This window comes from Salmo salar, unplaced genomic scaffold, assembly GCF_905237065.1.
Source record: "Salmo salar unplaced genomic scaffold, Ssal_v3.1, whole genome shotgun sequence".
Lineage (NCBI taxonomy): Eukaryota > Metazoa > Chordata > Actinopteri > Salmoniformes > Salmonidae > Salmo > Salmo salar.
The window spans coordinates 5,654-29,787 of record NW_025548445.1 but is presented as its reverse complement, the minus strand read 5'-3'; the positions used below and the strand labels follow the sequence as shown (position 1 = coordinate 29,787).

The 24,134-nt window shown below is 44.4% G+C and overlaps 1 protein-coding gene across 1 annotated transcript in view; it reads right to left on the bottom strand.

Moving 5' to 3' along the window:
• The window catches only part of LOC106582566 (ATP-dependent 6-phosphofructokinase, liver type), a 57,715-nt gene extending 34,255 nt beyond the window's left edge, over window positions 1-23,460 (bottom strand). The window contains 5 exon segments of the mRNA XM_045712385.1: window positions 85-250; window positions 470-659; window positions 16,748-16,825; window positions 18,304-18,377; window positions 23,173-23,460. Coding sequence (XP_045568341.1) covers window positions 85-250; window positions 470-659; window positions 16,748-16,825; window positions 18,304-18,377; window positions 23,173-23,251 — 587 coding nt within the window. The 5' untranslated portion in view covers window positions 23,252-23,460.
• Window positions 23,461-24,134: the final 674 nt, after the last annotated feature.

Here is a 24,134-nt window from a genome sequence, read left to right as displayed (position 1 = left end):
CCTAGACCTGTGTTGTTGTAAAGTCTCTCTGGACAAGAGCGTCTGTTAAAGACAAACATGTAAACTGATTAAACTGTGTCGTACCTCTGTGCGGTGGTAGTGATGGCGTCCACTATCTCCATGATGCGATGCAGGGCGGAGTCGGCCCCGATGGTCATATCTGTCCCACAGAAGTCGTTGTCTATTGATCCAACCAATCCTACGATGTTCAGGTGATCATGCTGCTTTGCTAGGGTGTCTGTGATCCGGCCTGCGGGGCGCACACACACACACACACAGAGAGAGAAACACAGACACACACAGAGACACACACACACACAAGCTGACACACTGGATACTGTGTGCCATATCCTAACCCAAAATATGGTGAAATGACTCAGAAAAGTTAAAGATCTATAAAGCATAATGTATTCATTACAGAATAAGTATTTTATTAAGAGAGTGTTTGTGTCTCTGTGTGTGTGTGTACCTTTCTGAACCAATTCAGCCAGCAGTCCACTCCACTCGCTCCTGAAGATGTTAGCTCCGGTGAGGCTGCCGTCTCCTCCACACACACACAGATTGGCGATGCCTCTCTTCACCAGGTTAAAGGCTGCTGCCAGGCGCCCGTCCCGCGTGGTGAAGACCTTACAGCGAGCACTGCCGATCACCGTGCCACCCTGAGGGACAGACCGAAGGAGACCACAGTCACAGTCAAGTCTCCAGTATCTATGCTGCAATAGTCTATGTGCCGGGGAGCTAGCGTAACCGATGTGAAATGGCTAGCTAGTTAGCGGCGGCGTAACCGATGTGAAATGGCTAGCTAGTTAGCGGTGGCGTAACCGATGTGAAATGGCTAGCTAGTTAGCGGTGGCGTAACCGATGTGAAATGGCTAGCTAGTTAGCGGTGGCGTAACCGATGTGAAATGGCTAGCTAGTTAGCGGTGGCGTAACCGATGTGAAATGGCTAGCTAGTTAGCGGTGGCGTAACCGATGTGAAATGGCTAGCTAGTTAGCGGTGGCGTAACCGATGTGAAATGGCTAGCTAGTTAGCGGTGGCGTAACCGATGTGAAATGGCTAGCTAGTTAGCGGTGGCGTAACCGATGTGAAATGGCTAGCTAGTTAGCGGTGGCGTAACCGATGTGAAATGGCTAGCTAGTTAGCGGTGGCGTAACCGATGTGAAATGGCTAGCTAGTTAGCGGTGGTGTAACCGATGTGAAATGGCTCGCTAGTTAGCGGTGGTGTAACCGATGTGAAATGGCTAGCTAGTTAGCGGTGGTGTAACCGATGTGAAATGGCTCGCTAGTTAGCGGTGGTGTAACCGATGTGAAATGGCTAGCTAGTTAGCGGTGGTGTAACCGATGTGAAATGGCTCGCTAGTTAGCGGTGGTGTAACCGATGTGAAATGGCTAGCTAGTTAGCGGTGGTGTAACCGATGTGAAATGGCTAGCTAGTTAGCGGTGGTGTAACCGATGTGAAATGGCTAGTTAGTTAGCGGTGGTGTAACCGATGTGAAATGGCTAGTTAGTTAGCGGTGGTGCGCGCTAATAGCGTTTCAATCAGTGACGTCACTCGCTCTGAGACTTGAAGTAGGGTTTCCCCTTGCGTTGCAAGGGCCGCGGCTTTGTGTGCGCGATGGGTAACGACGCTCGTGGGGTGTCAGTTGTTGATGTGTGCAGAGGGTCCCTGGTTCGAGCCCGGGTTGGGCTCGACCCGGTTCGGGCTCGACCCGGTTCGAGCCCCACTCACTCACATGGAATGTAATACTATAGATTACACTACAGCAAATAAGAATGGGATGCAGTCAACCTACTGCACACAGAAACAGGACATTTTCATCAAAGCATATTTAGCAGGGCTGAGGTAGCAATAGTTAAAGTCCCAGTTTCACACTAAAAGCCAATTGATGCGTTGTTGCTGGGTTTTTGTCCAGCTAGCTAAAAATTGTACAGTTCGCATTTCTTAAAAACAATCCCTGCTTAAATCGGAAAATGTGGTTCGGAGGGTGTGACGCAATTACGGAGCCTCCAGAGGTCAAATCGAGCTCCCTACCGGAGGCATGCAGAGGTCAAATCGAGCTCCCTACCGGAGGCATGCAGAGGTCAAATCGAGCTCCCTACCGCGTCGGCGTGCTCCTCCCTAATTGTGTAACAATGCGCAACTCATCGCTATGGAAAGCACCATGGCGATGGAAAGCACCATGGCGATGGAAAGCACCATGGCGATGGAAAGCACCATGGCGATGGAAAGCACCATGGCGATGGATAGCACCATGGCGATGGATAGCACCATGGCGATGGATAGCACCATGGCGATGGAAAGCACCATGGCGATGGATAGCACCATGGCGATGGATAGCACCATAGCGATGGATAGCACCCACACATAACATGTACAGGCTATTATACAACACAGCATTCATTGGACAGGGAGGGCCACTCAGCCCGTCTACACACAGCATTAGGACAACTCTGAGAACAAACAGTTATCTGATAATGCCCGAGAAGACGGTGTTTGGAGGATATATTGGCACGGGTGTGGGGCATTATCACATTTATACAACGGGATAACAACATATTAAAATAATTTACATATATTCATTACAAAAGTTATTTTGATTAATTTATTCATACTATTTCATCCTTCCACAAGCCGGCTGGTCGTTTGTTCTATCGGCTCGGTTGCCATGGACGCGACCCAGTTGTTTTTGTTCTGTATCTATGGACGAGACCCAGTCGGTCAGTCTTTTTGTTCTGTATCTATGGACGCGACCCAGTCGTTCGTTCTAAAATGTTCCATTGCCATACTGGCAACGTTCTAATCCCTTGCCTGCTAGCGAGCCAAATAAGGTTAACTTACAGTCGCGTCAAAAAGTGCAGCCAGAATAACAGCAAAGTATCTGCATTTGCAAGTTGTTTCCTAGTGATATTTTATTTGGATACATCCGTAACAATGAGCTAATGAGGAGTGATTTCACCTGGCATAGAAAATGTGCTCTCTCGTCAGAACACTGTTGTTCAGAGGAGCTAGCCAACAACACAGCTGAACACAATCAGTTGAAACTGAAGCTGGAAAGGCTGTAAACTAGCTGCACTTCATTTTGTTTGGCCTTTTTTCAATTTACATTTCTTTGTATATACAGTGCATTTGGAAAGTATTGAGACCTCTTGACTTTTTCCACAATTTGTTACGTTACAGCCTTATGCTTGACTAATACCCCATAACGACAAAGCAAAAACAGGTTTGTAGACATTTTTGCAAATCTAGAAACAAAAAAAATCCTGAAATATGACATTTCCATAAGTATTCAGACCCTTTACTCAGTACTTTATTGAAGCACCTTTGCCAGCGATTCCAGCCTTGAGTCTTCTTGGGTATGACGCTACAACCTTGGCACACCTGTATTTGGGGAGTTTCTCCCATTCTTCTCTGCAGATCCTCTCAAGCTCCGTCAGGTTGGATGGGGAGCGTTGCCACACAGCTATTTTCAGGTCTCTCCAGAGATGTAGGATTGGGTTCAAGTCCGGGACACTCAAGGACGTTCAGAAACTTGTCCCAAAGCTACTCCTGCATTGTCTTGGCTGTGTGCTTAGGGTCGTTGTCCTGTTGGAAGGTGAACCTTCGCCCCAGTCTGAGGTCCTGAGATCTCTGGAGCAGGTTTTCATCAAAGACATCTCGGTACTTTGCTCCATTCATCTATGCCTTGATCCTGACTAGTCTCCCAGTCCCTGAAAAATATCCCCACAGCATGATGCTGCCACCACCATGCTTCACTGTAGGGATGGTGCCATGTCTCCTCCAGACGTGACCCTTGGCATACAGGCCAAAGACTTCAATCAAGGTTACATCAGAGCAGAGAATCTTGTTTCTCATGGTCTGAGAGTCCTTTAGGTGCCTTTTGGCAAACTCCAAGCGGGCTGTCATGTGCCTTTTACTGAGGAGTGGCTTCCGTCTGGCCACTCTACCATAAAGGCCCGATTGGTGGAATGCTGCAGAGATGGTTTTCCTTCTGGAAGGTTCTCCCATCTCCACAGAGGAACTCTGGAGCTCTGTCAGAGAGACCATCGGGTTCTTGGTCACCTCCCTGACCAAGGCCCTTCTCCCCAGATTGCTCAGTTTGGTCCGGTTGGCCAGCTCTTAAGTCTTGGTGGTTCCAAACTTCTTCCATTTAAAAATGGGATTGGGGAATTAGAACTCCTGAGTGGCGCAGCAGTCTAAGGCACTGCCATCTCAGTGCAAGAGACGTCACTACAGTCCCTGGTTCGGATCCAGGCTGTATCATATCTGGCCGTCATTGGGAGTCCCATAGGGCGGCGCACAATTGGCCTAGCGTCATCCGGGTTTGGCTTGCCTAGTTAAATAAAACATTTTAAAAAATCATTAAAAAAAATGGAACCTTTTAAAGTATGGAGGCCACTGTGTTCTTGGGGACCTTCAATGCTGCAGAAATGTTTTGGTACCTTTTCCCAGATCTGTGCCTCGACACAATCCTGTCTCTGAGCTCTACGGACAATTCCTTCGACCTCATGGCTTGGTTTTTGCTCTGATATGCACTGTGGGACCTTTGTATAGACAGGTGTGTGCCTTTACAAATCATGTCCAATCAATTGAATCTACCACAGGTGGACTCCAATCAAGTTGTAGAAACATCTCAAGGATGATCAATGGAAACAGGAAGCACCTGAGCTCAATTTCGAGTCTCAGAGCAAAGGATCTGAATACTGATGTAAATAAGGTATCTTTTTTTAAAATTTTTATAAATTACAAAAAAAAAACTGTGCTCGCTTTGTCATTATTGGGTATTGATGAGGGAAAAAAATGTAATCAATTTTAGTATAAGGCTGTACCGTAACAAAATGTGGAAAAAGGGAAGGGGTCTGAATACTTTCCGAATTAACTGTATGCATAAAAATGATGACAGCCGATTCATGATTTCGACTGGCTGGGAAACACTGCCTGCCTCTCTGTCTCATCCCGACACAGACATCTGGAGATAAACTTTGAATATTGAAACAATGTTGCAAATCTTACTTTTTTTTTTTATTTAACATTTAATTTAACTGGGCAAGTCAGTTAAGAAGAAATTCTTATTTACAATGACGGCCTACCCGGGCCAAACTTGGACGACGCTGGGTCAGTTGTGCGCTGCCCTATGGGACTCCCAATCACAGCCGGTTGTGATACAGCCTGGAATCGAACCAGGGTCTGTAGTGACGCCTCTAGCACTGAGATGCGGTGCCTTAGACCGCTGTGCCACTCGGGAGCCCATTTAAACATGTCACAAGTGGGATACGTCGGCGAGACAGACAGCAAGGTTTATACAAATCTCCGCTGTTGAAAACTAAATGTTAGACTAAAAGATCATGTCTAGATGTTTTTTATAGTGGAGATCAAGTTTATAAATTGCCTGGCTGGGCTGACGAGACAGTGGATTGCGCAGTCAGATGGAACAGAGTAAATAGGCATTTCAACGTCATAGATTTAGCCGGTGGTAACTTGTGGAATAGACACCGACTGGAATGCAGTTTTAACCAATCAGCATTCAGGATCAAAACCACCCGTTGTATAATATTCAACAACACAAACACACACAAAAACACTGAATTAGACTGCTTTAAAACATTGATAAGAGTATAAAAACGCACTAGAACATAAGATTGCGGCAATTACATCTCTGCTATTTATCTACTGATGAGCTACAGGCTACAGCACCACACGCAGAAAGACACTTACCATCTGACAATCAGAACTAGACAGGCAGGGAGGGAGAGAACAGAGAAGAGACAATGAGCTCCAACAGTATTGGGACAGTGACAATTTTAATTCTTGTTTTGGCTCTGTACTCCAGCACTTTAGATTTGAAATTAAAGGTTAAAGTGCAGACTGTCAGTTTTAATTTGAGATTATTTTCATCCATGTCAGGTGAACCGTTTAGAAATTAAATCACTTTTTGTACACAGCCCGCCCCCCCCACAATTTTAGGGAACCAAAAGTATTGGGACAAATTCACACAGTATGTGTATTAAAGCAGTAAAAAGTGTAGTATTTGGTTCCATATTCATAGCACGCAAACAAGAAAATGCACATCCTGTGGCGGCACCCATAGTGGCTGGTGATTATGTCACCTGTGCAACTAGAGGCGAAAAAAACTTTAAAAAAACACAACTCTAGATCACCTTTAGTCCACACATACAAAGCTCTCCCTCACCCTCTACTTGGCAAATCTGACCATAACTCTATCCTCATGATTCTTGCTTAGAAGCAAAAAACTCAAACAGGAAGTATTTGTGATGCGCTCAATACAGAGGTGTTCTGATGAAGTGGATGCTAAGCTACGCTAGCAAAGACTGGATTCCATGTTCCAGGATTCATTCGATATCATTGAGCAGTTTACCACATCAGTCACCGGCTTCATTAAGAAGTGCATCGATGACGTCATGCCCACAGTGACCATACGTACATTTCCCAACCAGAAGCCATGGATTACAGGCAAAGTCCGCACTGCGCTAAAGGCTAGAGCTGCCACTTTCAAAGAGCTGCTAGCCATCAAGCTAACGAAAATGTTTTTTTTGTCGCACTGCTTTGCTTTATCTTGGCCAGGTCGCAGTTGTAAATGAGAACTTGTTCTCAACTGGCCTACCTGGTTAAATAAAAATAAATAAAAAGATAGCTGCTTGGATTTTCCCGATTTGGGACTGCCTCTTCTCATGGAGGCGAATGCTTCCTGCGTTGTAGGAGTTGTGTTTCCTATGCTATTTTCCGGGACACTGTGGACCAACCGGATTTTCAATGCAACAACGGCCTACTTGCGGAGGACTATCGATCAGACTGAGCTTTCTACCCTAAGAAAGCAAATCGTAGCGCTTCACAACTTGCTGGGGAAACCACGACCACCTACCTTCTCTACAATTCAGCAGGACAATAACCTAAAACACAACGCCAAATCTCCACTGGAGTTGCATACGAAGAAGCGTGAATGCTCCTGAGTGACAGAGTTACAGTTCTGACTTAAATCTGCTTGAAAATCTATGGCGAGAACTCAACATGATTGTTGATCATTGCTAGACAATCAATTTGACAGAGCTTGGAAGAATTTTGAAAAGAATAATTGGCAAATGTTACACAATCCTGGCGTGGAAAGCTCTACCCAGAAAGACTCACAGCTGTAAATCGTGGCCAAAGGTGATTCTAACCTGTATTGTCTCAGAGGGTTGAATACTTATCTAATCAAGATACAGTATACACACACACACAGGTTTTATTTTTCATTCATTCTTAACAAATGTTAGAATTTTTTCTTCCACTTTGACATTACAGAATGTGTTGTGTAGATTGTCATTTTTTTATCAACTATGAAAATCAATTTAAATCCCACTTTGTAACAACAAAATGTGGAAAAAGTCAAGCAGAGTAAATACATTCTGAAGGCACTGTAGCCTAAGAAACAAGGCTCAAGAAATCAATAACCTGCCAGTAACAGATAACATGCATATAGTGACTATCTCTGAAACACACTTAGATAACACCCTTCACGATAGCAATACATGGTTACAACATCTACAGAAAAGACAGGAATGCCAATGGGGGAGGTGTTGCTGTTTATATTCAGAGTCATATTCCTGTAAAGCTTAGAGGATCTCATGTTAAATGCTGTTTTGGTAAAAATGTCTACAGGTTCTCCTGCTTCACCTAAAGCCTATTCTGGTGGGAAGTTGCTTTAGACCACCAAGTGAATATGGATCATGTGTGTGAAATGCTTGATAATGTATATGATATCATTAGAGGGGCATATTTTCTGGGTGACCTATATTGACTGGCTTTCATTAAGGTGTCCACTCAAGAAAAAGCTTCAAAATGTAACCAGTACCTGCAACCTGGTTCAGGTTATCAGTCAACCTACCAGGGTAGTTACAAACAGCACAGGAATGAAATCATCCACATCTATTGATCACATCTTTTACTAATGCTGCAGAAATCTGCTCTAAAGCATCATTCATATCCATAGGATGTGAATGATTATAATATCGTAGCCATGTCTAGGTAAACCAAAGTTCCAAAGGCTGGGCCTAATATAGTGGACAAGAGGTCAAACAATAGGTTTTGATTCCTATGTTGAAGATGTACATAATATTTCCTGGTCTGTGGTGTACAATGGGACACAACCAGACACTGCAATTATAGCATTTAAGAAATTGCTTATTCCAGTTACTAATAAACATGCACACATTAAGAAAATTACTATAAAAACTTAAATCCATAAAAATGTGTTATGGTTGAGGGGCAAAAGGAATGGCAAATAAGTCTGGCTGCATAGCCAATTGGCTGCAGCTTTTCCGTTAGCTGGCAATTGCCGGCTTTCGGACCAAAAAAGTAAATGAAAAGCCGATAAATAAAACTGTTGCAAAAGTCTGGTTCATCCTTGTGAACAATTTCCAAATGCCTGAAGGTACCACGTTCATCTGTACAAACAATAGTACGCAAGTATAAACACCATGGGACCACGCAGCCGTCACACCGCTCAGGAAGGAGACGCGTTCTGTCTCCTAGAGATGAACGTACTTTGGTGTGAAAAGTGCAAATCAATCCCAGAACAACAGCAAAGGACCTTATGAAGATGCTGGAGGAAACAGGTACAAAAGTATCTATATCCACAGTAAAACAAGTCCTATATCGACATAACCTGAAAGGCCGCTCAGCAAGGAAGAAGCCACTGCTCCAAAACCGCCATAAAAAAGCCAGACTACAGTTTGCAACTTCACAACGGGACAAAGATCGTACTTTTTGGAGAAAAGTCCTCATGCCAGAAACCCTAGACCCACTCCAAACCGCATACCGCCCCAACAGATCCACAGATGACGTAATCTCAATCGCACTCCACACTGCCCTTTCCCACCTGGACAAAAGGAACACCTATGTGAGAATGCTATTCATTGACTACAGCTCAGCGTTCAACACCATAGTGCCCTCAAAGCTCATCACAAAGCTAAGGACCCTGGGACTAAACACCTCCCTCTGAAACTGGATCCTGGACTTCCTGACGGGCCGCCCCCAGGTGGTAAGGGTAGGTAACAACACATCTGCCACGCTGATCCTCAACACTGGAGCTCCCCAGGGGTGCGTGCTCAGTCCCCTCCTGTACTCCCTGTTCACCCACGACTGCGTGGACAAGCACGACTCCAACACCATCATTAAGTTTGCTGACGACACAACAGTGGTTGGCCTGATCACTGACAACGATGAGACAGCCTATAGGGAGGAGGTCAGAGACTTGGCAGTGTGGTGCCAGGACAACAACCTCTCCCTCAATGTGAGCAAGACAAAGGAGCTGATCATGGACTATAGGAAAAGGTGGGCCGAACAGGCCCCATTCACATTGATGGGGCTGTAGTTCAGCGGTTGAGAGTTTCAAGTTCCTTGGTGTCCACATCACCAATAAACTATCATGGTCCAAACACACCGAGACAGTTGTGAAGAGGGCACGTCAAAAGATTTGGCATGGGTCCCCAGATCCTCAAAAAGTTATACATCTCCACCATCGAGAGCATCCTGACCGGTTGCATCACCACCTGGTATGGCAATAACTCGGCATCTGACCATAAGGCGCAACAGAGGGTAGAGCGTACGGCCCAGTACATCACTGGGCATCGAATCAGATGGCTTATTCATCACAAAAACCATTTGATGTTGCTAATTATTTTAATAGTTACTTCATTGGCAAAGTGGGCAAACTTAGATAGAAAATGGCAACAACGAACAGTGAACGTGTCAAAAAAAGATACACGTCAAATAACACTATTTGACGTTTTAAATAAGCTTTTAATTTGACACGTCAAATTGCACAGTTCTATTAGAGAATGGTGTGTGTTCTGAATCTGTAAGCCAAGTGTCACAACTACTATCAGTATCACTGTCAAAGCTGTACAAAAAAAGTCAGCTAACAAGCAAACACTGGCCACAAACTATGTGTTTACAATACCGAGTTGGTAATAAAGCATTATTTGTTCAACCGCAAATTCTGGGGTAGCTTAGCTAGCTAGCTTTAGCTTGGTACCTAGCTAGCACCGACACAACCAGCCTGAAAACAATGACCAGTACAAACTGCAGTCATTTTTCACTATTCTTAGCAATGATTTAGGAATCCTTGTGAGTCAGTATTATCTAGGAAGCCACTTGTTGTTCGCCTATTGAAATTGAACTTCAGTTCATTAAACTTACTTAACCCTGTTGCCCAAAGCTAACGTTATAAGTAACCAGCTAGCTTCACCTGACTAGTGATGCTGGACCGGACATGTGTTGTGAAGCTAGCCACAATAAGGATTCGGCACAATTGTGGAATTTGCGGTTTGCCTTCTAAATAAAAAGTACCTCTTTGAAAGTGATGCAGAAGGTTACAATTGGTGGAATCATGTCATATTTAGACTAGATAATGTTAAACAAGGTTGGAATGTGAAGCAATGAAATGGGGTGTCAGTCTACTCGATGACCCACAGAACACAACTGGGGAGAGTTTACACAAATATTAGCGTTGTAGCTCTTATCGCGGGACTGTGACTCTGTGAAATCACCTCCCCAGTCAGCCTATTGTGTGTATTGATATTCATATTGCACTGTACAGTTTTACCTAAGGATTGGGGATCAATGAAATGGGGTATCAGTCTACTCAATACCTAAGATAATTCTTTCCCCAACGTCCTCCTCAGAGTTTTCAGACTCCAAAACATCCACACAGTATTGTTTTTCCTCGGGAATAGTGTTCAATAAATGTGGCTCAATTCACGGTTGTTTCAGAGTCCCGCAATAAGAGCTACGATGCTAATGTTCTCTGGGTGTCACTGAGTAGACTGATACCCCATGTTATTGATCCATAACCCATAGGTAAGGCTGGTCAGGGAAATAATCCATAGGTAAGGCTGTACAGTGAAATAACCCATAGGTAAGGCTGTACAGTGGAATAACCCATAGGTAAGGCTGTACAGGGAAATAATCCATAGGTAAGGCTGTACAGGGAAATAACCCATAGGTAAGGCTGTACAGTGGAATAACCCATAGGTAAGGCTGTACAGTGGAATAACCCATAGGTAAGGCTGTACAGTGAAATAACCCATAGGTAAGGCTGTACAGTGAAATAACCCATAGGTAAGGCTGTACAGTGGAATAACCCATAGGTAAGGCTGTACAGTGGAATAACCCATAGGTAAGGCTGTACAGTGGAATAACCCATAGGTAAGGCTGTACAGTGTAATAAGTATGCCCTCAATGCAATTCTAAAGTATAATACATCCATTATGATTTCAACAGATTTGTCAAATTATTGTCTTTTGTTGATTTTATATAACATTCCAACCTCGTTTAGCATGCTCTATTAAAGGATGGCATAATTCGACTATTTTTATTCATTTGCATCACTGTCAATGACATCCTTTTATTCTGAAGGCTAACAGCAAAGTCCACTACTGTGGCTAATCCGTATTGTGGCTAATCCGTATTGTGGCTAATCCGTATTGTGGCTAATCCGTATTGTGGCTAGCTTCACATAGATGGGTCCGACCACCATTAATCAAATAAGAACTGTCTTATAAATTAGGTTTATTTTAGATGAAGACACCTAGCTAGATAGTCAACTAGCTAACTATAGCTACTGAAACAGATCGTCGTTTTGCTATGTTTTTGGGGAAGAACATTGTTTGTATCCATGAGCTAGCTAGCTTTTTTTCTTTATGACCAGCACTGTAGGTGCGCGAGACAACTTTACCAGCATCATAGCAGACGTATCGATGAATCGTTGTGACATGAAATATGAGTGATGGTTATTTCACATTGATTACACCATGTAAAAAATGTATGAACGCATTCAATTATGGGCGGCAGGTAGCCTAGTGGTTAGAGCGTTGGGCCAGTAACCAGCAGGTAGCCTAGTGGTTAGAGCGTTGGGCCAGTAACCAGCAGGTAGCCTAGTGGTTAGAGCGTTGGGCCAGTAACCAGCAGGTAGCCTAGTGGTTAGAGCGTTGGGCCAGTAACCAGCAGGTAGCCTAGTGGTTAGAGCGTTGGGCCAGTAACCAGCAGGTAGCCTAGTGGTTAGAGCGTTGGGCCAGTAACCAGCAGGTAGCCTAGTGGTTAGAGCGTTGGGCCAGTAACCAGCAGGTAGCCTAGTGGTTAGAGCGTTGGGCCAGTAACCAGCAGGTAGCCTAGTGGTTAGAGCGTTGGGCCAGTAACCAGCAGGTAGCCTAGTGGTTAGAGCGTTGGGCCAGTAACCAGCAGGTAACCTAGTGGTTAGATCGTTGGGCCAGTAACCATCAGGTAGCCTAGTGGTTAGAGCGTTGGGCCAGTAACCAGCAGGTAGCCTCGTGGTTAGAGCGTTGGGCCAGTAACCAGCAGGTAGCCTCGTGGTTAGAGCGTTGGGCCAGTAACTGAAAGGTTGTTAGATCGAAATCCCCGAGCTGACAAGGTTAAAAAAAAGGCCAGTATTCCTAGGCTGTCATTGTAAATAAGAATTTGTTCTTAACTGACTTACCCAGTTCAATAGGTTGGTCAACAAGCTTACTTGACACGTCAAATAACACTATTTGTATCTTTTTGGCAAGGAAAACATCGGATATCGGCCCCAAAAAAATGTCATATCGGTGCATCACTAGTTCTCAGGCCTGGAGGGAAGTCAAGAGAGGTAAAGCAGCCTTTACTGGTTCTAACAGCAGACCTATCAGCTTGCTGCCAGCTCTTAGCAAAAAAATGGTGTTTGACCAAATACAATGCTATTTCTCTGTAAACAAATTAACAACAGACTTTCAGCATGCTTATAGAGAAGGGCACTCAACATGTACTGCACTGACACAAATGACTGGTGATTGGTTGAAAGAAATTGATAAGAAGATTGTGGGAGCTGTACTGTTAGATTTCAGTGCAGCCTTTGATATTATTGACCATGACCTGTCGTTGTGAAAAACGTAAAGTGTGTGTTATGGCTTTTCAACCTCTGCCATATAGTGGATTCAGAGTTATCAGATAGAACTCAAAGGGTTTTCTTTAATGGAAGCTTCTCTAATGTCAAACATGTAAAGTGTGGTGTACCGCAGGGCAGCTCTCTAGGTCCTCTACTCTTTTCTAATTTTACCAATGACCTGCCACTGGCATTAAACAAAGCATGTGTGTCCATTTATGCTGATGATTCAACCATATACGCATCAGCAACCACAGCTAATGAAGTCACTGAAACCCTTAAAGAGTTGCAGTCTGTTTTGAAATGGGTGGCCAGTAATAAACTGGTCCTGAACATCTCTAAAACTAAGAGCATTGTATTTGGTACAAATCATTCCTTAAGTTCTAGACCTCAGCTGAATCTGGTAATAAATGGTGTGGCTGTTGAACAAGTTGAGGAGACTAAATGACTTGGCGTTACCTTAGATTGTAAACTGTCATGGTCAAAACATATAGATTCAATGGGGAGAGGTCTTGGGAGAGGTCTGTTCATAGTAAAGAGATGCTCTGCTTTTTTGACACAAAGCAAGTCCTGCAGACTCTAGTTTTGTCTAATCTTGATTATTGTCCAGTCGTGTGGTCCAGTGCTGCAAGGAAAGACCTAGTTAAGCTGCAGCTGGTCCAGAACAGAGCGGCACGTTTTGCTCTTCATTGTAATCAGAGGGCTGATATAAATACTATGCCAGTCTTTCTTGGATAAGAGTTGAGGAGAGACTAACTGCATCACTTCTTTTTATAAGAAACATTCTGTTGAAAATCCCAAATGGTTTACATAGTCAACTTACACACAGCTCTGACGTACACACTTTACCCCACCAGACATACCACCAGGTCCCCCCTCCCCCCACAGTCCCCAAATCCAGAACAAATTCAAGAAAGCGTACAGTATTATATAGAGCCCTTATTGCATGGAACTTCCTTCCATCTCATATTGCTCAAATAAACAGCAAACCTGGTTTCAGAAAACAGATAAAGCAACACCTCACAGCACAACGCCTCTCCCCTATTTGACCTGGATAGTTTGTGTCTATGTATTGATATGTAGGCTACCTGTGCCTTTTTTTAGTTCTGTCCTTTCTTGTCTATTAATGTTCTGTATCATGTTTTATATTTCATGTGGACCCCAGGAAGGGTAGCTGCTGCTTTTGCAACAGATAATGGGGATCCATAATAAAACCCAGGAAGAGTAGCTGCTGCCTTGGCAGGAACTAATGGGGATCCATAATAAACCCCAGGAAGAGTAGCTGCTGCCTTGGCAGGAAATAATGGGGATCCATAATAAACCCCAGGAAGAGTAGCTGCTGCCTTGGCAGGAACTAATGGGGATCCATAATAAAACCCAGGAAGAGTAGCTGCTGCCTCGACAGGAACTAATGGGGATCCATAATAAACCCCAGGAAGAGTAGCTGCTGCCTTGGCAGGAACTAATGGGGATCCATAATAAACCCCAGGAAGAGTAGCTGCTGCCTTGGCAGGAACTAATGGAGATCCATAATAAACCCCAGGAAAAGTAGCTGCTGCCTTGGCAGGAACTAATGGGGATCCTAATAAAATACCAAATACCTGTCGTATTCGGCGCATGTGACAAATACATTTGATTTAACCAATAGCTACCTGGACTATCTGCATTGACTATCTCTTTGACTCATCACATATGCAGCTGTTACTGTCTATTATCTATCCTGTTGTCTAGTCACTTTATCCCAACCTACATTAGGAACACCTGCCTTTCCATGACAGACTGACCAGGTGAATCCAGGTGACAGCTATGATCCCTTATTGATGTCACTTGTTAAATCCATTTCAAATCAGTGTAGATGAAGGGGAGGAGACAGGTTATAGAAGGATTTTTAAGCCTTGAGACATGGATTGTGTATGTGTGTGCCATTCAGAGGGTGAATAGGCAAGACGAAAGATTTGTGTCTTTGAACAGGGTATGGTAGTAGGGGCCAGGCGCACCGTTTTGAGTGTGTCTAGACCGGCAACGCTGCTGGACAGTTTCCAGTGTGTATCAACAATGGTCCACCACCCAAAGGACCTCCAGCCAATTTGACACAACTGTGGGAAGCATTGGAGTCAACATGGGCCAGCATCCCTGTGGAACGCCGACACCTTGTAGAGTCCATGTCCTGACGAATATATTACTCAATATTAGGAAGGTGTTCCTAATGTTTCGTACACTCAGTGTATGTGTACATATCTCGCTCAACTACCTTGTACCCCTGCAAATCGACTTGGTACTGGTGTCCAGTGTACATTTCATCATGTCACCAGAATAAGACCCTTGATATTTATTGGAAAGGAGCATCAAGCCCATCACCGTGTACTTTCACCACCCTGTGAAGTTCATCCCCGTGCGCTTTCACCACCCTGTGAAGTTCATCCCCCGTGCGCTTTCACCACCCTGTGAAGTTCATCCCCGTGCGCTTTCACCACCCTGTGAAGTTCATCACCGCGCACTATCCCCACCCTGTGAAGTTCATCACCGCGTACTATCACCACCCTGTGAAGTTCATCACCGCGTACTATCACCACCCTGTGAAGTTCATCACCGCGTACTATCACCACCCTGGGAAGTTCATCACCGCGTACTATCCCCACCCTGTGAAGTTCATCACCGCGTACTATCCCCACCCTGTGAAGTTCATCACCGCGTACTATCACCACCCTGTGAAGTTCATCACCGCGTACTATCACCACCCTGTGAAGTTCATCACCGCGTACTATCACCACCCTGGGAAGTTCATCACCGCGTACTATCACCACCCTGGGAAGTTCATCACCGCGTACTATCACCACCCTGTGAAGTTCATCACCGCGTACTATCACCACCCTGTGAAGTTCATCAGTTATTTCATCTGTAGTCTAATAGACTGCATGGTTTCCCAGCGTCGTAGTGGGGGGGACCACACAACAGATCCTCACCTGACTCCAAGTTACCTTCCATAAACTGGTTATTATATCAATATTTACACATAAAGGATTTCCATCCATTTCTCGCATTATTAATTTTACTGACACAAAGAGATCCCACCATGTCAAATGACCTAATGACCTGTCAGCATTTATACAATTTATACAAAAAAAAAAAAGATTTTCCACTGTCTTTTTACTGACTCAAAAAGATCCCACCATGTCGAATAAACAAATTATCACAGCTTTCGTGATTTTTGTATTTATACGGTACGACTTTACTCGCATGAAAACTAGACACGTGTTTACAGTCCCAATACTTCTGGACCTCACTGTTTTTGGAGAGAAATAGTTCAATCAAACCAGATGCTGAAGAGACGTGTCATGAGGATCAGAGAAAGAGACACAGTTCATCATGTTGATCCGCCGACACAGTTGGTGATCACTTCAAATATTTCTCCTTCCCTCACCATCAAAGCTCAAGCCAGGGGTGTACTGGACACGCTGCTATTCCCCCGTTTTGCCTCCTTGCCAGGTCGTCCTCGAAAAATAGGTTTTTAACCTCAATGGGTTTTTCCTGGTTAAATAAAAGTTAAATTTAAAAAAAAATAAAGACAATCTGGCATTTCAGACAAATGCCAGATGGGCGGGAATTATTTTTCTTCCTATTGGGTATTGTTTACTTTTTTATTTTAGAACAATTCTAATGATCTGGATAATAATGGTGCTCAAGGAAGAAAATGGTGGTAGAAATGCCAGAGCCGATTTTTGGTCCCGCTCTTTTGATCATCCCATGTAAATGGCTCTGATCATGACTCCTGGCACCAGTAGAGTTTAGACTTCTCTTTCAGAGTGCATTAGCTACTATAGGTCACTATTACCTGTTGTATGATGTTGGTGACACTCTGCCAGTGGGCCAGCTTGATGTTGTCCCCTCCATCCACCAGACCCTGGTAGCCCTGAGAGAAAAAAAAATCATCAAATCACATCTTGCAATCAGATCAATACTGGTCATGACGGAGCAGAACATCCTATTGTCATATTACTGATAATGTCAGTTGAAGGAAACAAAGAAGCTTCGGACATGTAAGACGCAGGCTAACTAACTAGCCGCAAGACACAGGCTGGCTAACCGCAAGACGCAGGCTGGCTAACTAACCGCAAGACGCAGGCTGGCTAACTAACCGCAAGACGCAGGCTAACTAACTAACCGCAAGACGCAGGCTGGCTAACTGACCGCAAGACGCAGGCTGGCTAACTGACCGCAAGACGCAGGCTGGCTAACTGATCGCAAGACGCAGGCTAACTAGGCTAACTAACTGACCGCAAGACGCAGGCTAACTAGGCTAACTAACTGACCGCAAGACGCAGGCTAACTAGGCTAACTAACTGACCGCAAGACGCAGGCTGGCTAACTGACCGCAAGACGCAGGCTAACTAGGCTAACTAACTAACCGCAAGACGCAGGCTAACTAGGCTAACTAACTAACCGCAAGACGCAGGCTGGCTAACTAACTGACCGCAAGACGCAGGCTGGCTAACTAACTGACCGCAAGAAGCAGTCTGGCTAACCAACTGACCGCAAGACGCAGGCTGGCTAACTGACCGCAAGACGCAGGCTGGCTAACTGACCGCAAGACGCAGGCTGGCTAACTGACCGCAAGACGCAGGCTGGCTAACTGACCGCAAGACGCAGGCTGGCTAACTGACCGCAAGACGCAGGCTAACTAACTAGCCGCAAGACGCAGGCTAACTAACTAGCCGCAAGACGCAGGCTAACTAACTAGCCGCAAGACGCAGGCTAACTAACTAGCCGCAGGCTAACTAACTAGCCGCAGGCTAACTAACTAGCCGCAGGCTAACTAACTAGCCGCAAGACACAGGCTAACTAACTAACCGCAAGACGCAGGCTGGCTAACTAACCGCAAGCCGCAGGCTAACTAGCCGCAAGACGCAGGCTGGCTAACTAACTAGCCGCAAGACACAGGCTGGCTAACTAACTAGCCGCAAGACACAGGCTGGCTAACTAACTAGCCGCAAGACACAGGCTGGCTAACTAACTAGCCGCAAGACACAGGCTGGCTAACTAACTAGCCGCAAGACACAGGCTGGCTAACTAACTAGCCGCAAGACACAGGCTGGCTAACTAGCCGCAAGACACAGGCTGGCTAACTAGCCGCAAGACACAGGCTGGCTAACTAGCCGCAAGACACAGGCTAACTAACTAACCACAAGACGCAGGCAGGCTAACTAACCGCAAGACGCAGGCTAACTAACTGTAAGACACAGGCTAACTAACCGTAAGACGCAGGCTAACTAGGCTAACTAACCGTAAGACGCAGGCTAACTAGGCTAACTGACTGTAAGACGCAGGGTAATGAACGATATGTTTTAAAACTGGTGTGGGGTAAAATAGATGGCGTATGGATAACAGTACCTCATATACGAGATACATCTTGGCTCCAACAAATATCCCCATCCGGGTCACAGCGCGGACAGCTGCATTCATTCCTGGATATCAGAGGGTCAGATTACAAACTGCAATAAAAAAAAATACATCTGTCATACTATAGATTTCTTTGATCATATATTGTTTAATATCGGGGTGGCAGGTAGCCTAGTGGTCAGAGCGCTGGGCCAGTAATGAGGCCATGCGCATAGAAAATGTCTATATGTCTATTTTTTTATATATTGTATTAACCTTTTATTTAACTACGCAAGTCAGTTAAGAACAAATTCTTATTTACAATGACATTATCTCTCAGTGCAGCTTTTCAGTCAACATGTTGAAATGTAAATTACTGGAATCTGGCTTACCGTGAGGTCAATAACTCTGAATTACATCTGGCTTACCGTGAGGTCAATAACTCTGAATTACATCTGGCTTACCGTGAGGTCAATAACTCTGAATTACATCATCGTGGGCTATAGTAATAGCAAGCTAACAAAGTTTCACTCCGTCCTTCTCATCTTTGTGCTCTCGCCCTCAGGGAATGAGCAGTCGCCCCACGCGCGCCGAAATATAATTTCTTTGGACGAATCAAAAATTATATTTGGAAAACTATTTTGACTCTGCTTCTTAAAGTACCACCGTTTACAGAAATGCTGGTTTTAGGCAGCAATATAAAGGCAGGGCAGTCCGGGGCTCATGTTGGAGTATTGCAGTGTAGCCTAGTTTGTTTTACACCATCCCAGCAGGGCAGAATACTCGGAGCTGAGACAAAATCATTCAGGCTTAAAACCCCGAAATCCCAGGTCTGGTAAAAATATAGCTAGCTTTCTCTTGTTCTCTCTCTGCTGCTTCTCCTTGTTAAAAACTGTTCAACTATTTTTTTGTCTCTCACTCTGACTACATGTTTTATACACTGCAGTGCTAGCTAGCTGTAGTTTATGCTTTCAGTACTAGATTCATTCTGTGATCTTTTGATTGGGTGTCAGTTCATGCTGCAAGAAATCTGATAGGTTGGAGGACGTCCTCCGGAAGTTGTCATGATTACTGTGTAAGTCTATGGAAGGGGTTGAGAAACATGAGCCTCCTAGGTTTTGTATTGAAATCAATGTACCCAGAGGAGGACGGAAAATAGCCGTCCTCCAGCTACAGAAAGTGCTGTTTAGGCTACTGTAGACCTTCAACGCAAAACAGTTATTTGGTGACATTGACATATTTAGTATAGTTTTATCAAAAAAAGGCTAACTTTAAGGTTTCACTTATTCACTAAGGTAACCTGCCTAAAAGACTACCGACCCGTACCACTCACATCCGTAGCCATGAAGTGCTTTGAAAGGCTGGTCATGGGTCACATTAAACACCATTATCCCAGAAACCCTAGACCCACTCCAATTTGGATACCGCCCTAACAGATCCACAGATGATGCAATCTCTATTGCACTCCACACTGCCCTTTCCCACCTGGACAAAAGGAACACCTATGTGAGAATGCTATTCATTGACTACAGCTCAGCGTTCAACACCATAGTACCCTCAAAGCTCATCACTAAGCTAAGGATCCTGGGACTAAACACCTCCCTCTGCAACTGGATCCTGGACTTCCTGACAGGCCGCCCCCAGGTGGTGAGGGTAGGTAACAACACATCTGCCACGCTGATCCTCAACACAGGGGCCCCTCAGGGGTGCGTGCTCAGTCCCCTCCTGTACTCCCTGTTCACTCATGACTGCACAGCCAGGCACGACTCCAACACCATCATTAACCTGTTATGGCTAGGGGGCAGTATTTTCACGGCTGGATAAAAAAACGTACCCGATTTCATCTGATTATTACTCCTGCCCAGAAACTAGAATATGCATATAATTATTAGCTTTGGATAGAAAACACTCCAAAGTTTCTAAAACTGTTTGAATGGTGTCTGTGAGTATAACAGAACTCATTTGGCAGGCCAAAACCTGAGAAGATTCCATGCAGGAAGTGCCCTGTCTGACAATTTCTTGCCCTTCTTGATTATCTCTATCCATTACAGAGGATCTCTGCTGTTACGTGACACTTCCTACGGCACCAATGGGCTCTCAGAGCCCGGGAAAAAGCTGAATGACGTAATTCAAAGCCCTGGCTGAAACACATTATCGCGTTTGTCAAGTGGCCGATCAGGGGACAGTGGGCTTAGGCGCGTGCACTGGCCGCCCCCGTCTTTCTGTTTTTCCCTCTGTTTACCGAAACTCTGATTCCCGGTCGGAATATTATCGCTTTTCTACGAGAAAAATGGCATAAAAATTGATTTTAAACAGCGGTTGACATGCTTCGAAGTACGGTAATGGAATATTTAGAAATCTTTTGTCACGAATTGCGCCTTGCTCGTAACCCTGATTTACCATTTCGGATAGTGTCTAGAACGCACGAACAAAACGCCGCTATTTGGATATAACGATGGATTATTTTGGACCAAACCAACATTTGTTATTGAAGTAGCAGTCCTGGGAGTGCATTCTGACGAAGACAACAAACGTAATCAAACTTTTCTAATAGTAAATTGGAGTTTGATCAGGGCTAAACTTGGTCGGTGTCTAAATGGCTAGCCGTGATGGTTGGGCTATCTACTGAGAATATTGCAAAATGTGCTTTCACCGAAAAGCTATTTTAAAAATCGGACATATCGGGTGCATAGAGGAGTTCTGTATCTATAATTCTTAAAATAATTGTTATGTTTTTTGTGAACGTTTATCGTGAGTAATTTAGTAAATTCACCGGATGTTTGCGGGGGTATGCTAGTTCTGAACGTCACATGCTAATGTAAAAAAGCTGGTTTTTGATATAAATATGAACTTGATTGAACAAAACATGCATGCATTGTATAACATAATGTCCTAGGGTTGTCATCTGATGAAGATCATCAAAGGTTAGTGCTGCATTTAGCTGTGGTTTTGTTTTTTGTGACATTATATGCAAGCTTGAAAAATGGGTGTCTGATTATTTCTGGCTGGGTACTCTGCTGACATAATCTAATGTTTTGCTTTCGCTGTAAAGCCTTTTTGAAATTGGACAGTGTGGTTAGATAAAGGAGAGTCTTGTCTTTAAAATGCTGTAAAATAGTCATATGTTTGAAAAATTGAAGTTGTTGTATTTTTGAGGAATTTGTAATTCGCGCCACGCCCATCATTGGATATTGGAGCTAGCGGAACATCTAGATGTAAGAGGTTAAGTTTGCAGACGACACACCAGTGGTAGGCCTGATCACCAACAACGAGGAGACAGCCTATAGGGAGGAGGTCAGAGACCTGGCCGGGTGGTGCCAGAATAACAACCTCTCGCTCAACGTGATCAAGACAAAGGAGATGATTGTGGACTACAGGAAAAAGAGGACTGAGCACGCCCCCATTCTCATCGACGGGGCTGTAGTGGAGCAGGTTGAGAGCTTTAAGTTTCTTGGCGTCCACATCACCAACAAACTATCATGGTCCAAACACACCAAGACAGTCGTGAAGAGGGCATGACAAAGCCTATTCCCCCTCAGGAGACTGAAAAGATTTGGCATGGGTCCTGAGATCCTCAAAAGGTTCTGCAGCTGCAACATCGAGAGCATCCTGACTGGTTGCGTCACTGCCTGGTATGGCAACTGCTCGGTCTCCGACCGTAAGGCACTACAGAGGGTAGTGCGTACAGCCCAGTACATCATCGGGGCCAAGCTTTCTGACATCCAGGACCTCTACACCAGGTGGTGTCAGAGGAAGGCCCTAGAAATTGTCTAAGACCCCAGCCACCTCAGTCATAGACTGTTCTCTCTACTACCGCACGGCAAGCGGTACCGGAGTGCCAAGTCTAGGACCAAAAGGCTTCTCAACAGGTTTTGCCCCCAAGCCATAAGACTCCTGAATATGTAATCATATGGCTAACCAGACTATCTGCATTGTGTCCCGCCCACCACCCCCTCTTTTACACTACTGCTACTCTCTGTTCATCATATATGCATAGTCACTTTAACCATATCTACCTCAATCAGCCTGACTAACCGGTGCCTGTATGTAGCCTCGCTACTGTTATTTTTCACTGTCTTTTTGGCTGTTTTAATTTCTTTACTTATCTATTGTTCACTTAATACCTTTTTAACTTAAAAAATTGCACTGTTGGTTAGAGAAAGTAAAGCATTTCACTGTATCAAAAAAAACGTTGATTTTGAATTGTATTAAATTCACTGAGTAGGATGGTCCTCCAACTGTCTAGTTCTGCAGTAGGCTGAGGTCTGTAACCTTGAAGATCTCTGCTCAAACATGCAACGGGAATGCAATAAATGGCTCCTCCTCTCTCCTACCTGACATGCTGCACGTATGGCCCAATACACACTCACTGACGTAGTGCGCTGATAGGGGTGCGCTTGTCTAGTTCGCCCGGTGCGAAATAATGCCAGAGTTTACACTTTTCACAGCATTATATTGGTTCTAAACACGATATCCGCTCACCCGGCGTACAGCGTGATCTCAATCAAATGCACCTTCAGTTTAAAGTAGCGCTTCCACAAACATTTTGCAAACTGATTCTATTAAATCGATGGGTGAGGACACAAAACTAGGATATTATGACTTTTACAACATTATAAATGGAACGAGTCATTTCTGCAAAAATGCACGAAAACACATTTATTGGATAATATTGTCAAACCCTTCGTTTTTTCCTTTCAGCTGTCAAAACCCCATGTCAACAACTCGCGTAAAATAATAGTTTAAAATGATGATCAAAGTGAAATAACTAACAGTTAACATATGACCGACGAGCTGTAGGGATTACACAACTAACATAACGAAGCCCTAGTTGATAAATAACTGGAGAGATGTTTGTCCGTTTCCCTAATCATCCTGTACCTTGTGCATCTCCGCCGCTTGTCAACAAGGCGATAGCTTTCCCAGCGCCCGTCATCTTCAGTCTCTCTAAATCAGACATTTCAGCAGCGACTGGAATACGGATCAACCTCGACTGGAGAAATTCTGTCAAATAATAATTATTCTCGTTGAAATACAAGTTAGGAGCTGATGCAGGCAGTGCTGTCGGTGACTTTCCTTGTGTTGGCTGACCGCCTTTTGAAATGACTCCGCCTCAACAAGACTGCACAATATGGGAAGGAGTGGTCGTTTTGCTGATAGCCTCCTCCTTCTCCTCCTCTTCCTCCTTCTTCTTCTTCTTCGAGGAGGTTTAACAGTGCTGGGCATCCAATAAATGTTGCATTAGCGCCACTTACTAGACTGGAGTTTAACTCCTTTACACTTTGCTTGAAACTTAAAATGAATAAATCAACAAATATTCCTACCATCTACCATCTAACCCTACACTCATTACCATCTACCATCTAACCCTACACTCATTACCATCTACCATCTAACCCTACACTCATTACCATCTACCATCTAACCCTACACTCATTACCATCTACCATCTAACCCTACACTCATTACCACCTACCATCTACCATCTAACCCTACACTCATTACCATCTACTATCTAACCCTACACTCATTACCAACCTACCACCCTACTACACTATTTAAATACCCTACCATCTACCATCTAACCCTACACTCATTACCATCTACTATCTAACCCTACACTCATTACCATCTACCACCCTACTACACTATTTAAATACCCTACCATCTACCATCTAACCCTACACTCATTACCATCTACCATCTAACCCTACACTCATTACCATCTGCCACCCTACTACACTATTTAAATACCCTACCATCTACCATCTAACCCTACACTAATTACCATCTACCACCCTACTACACTATTTAAATACCCTACCATCTACCATCTAACCCTA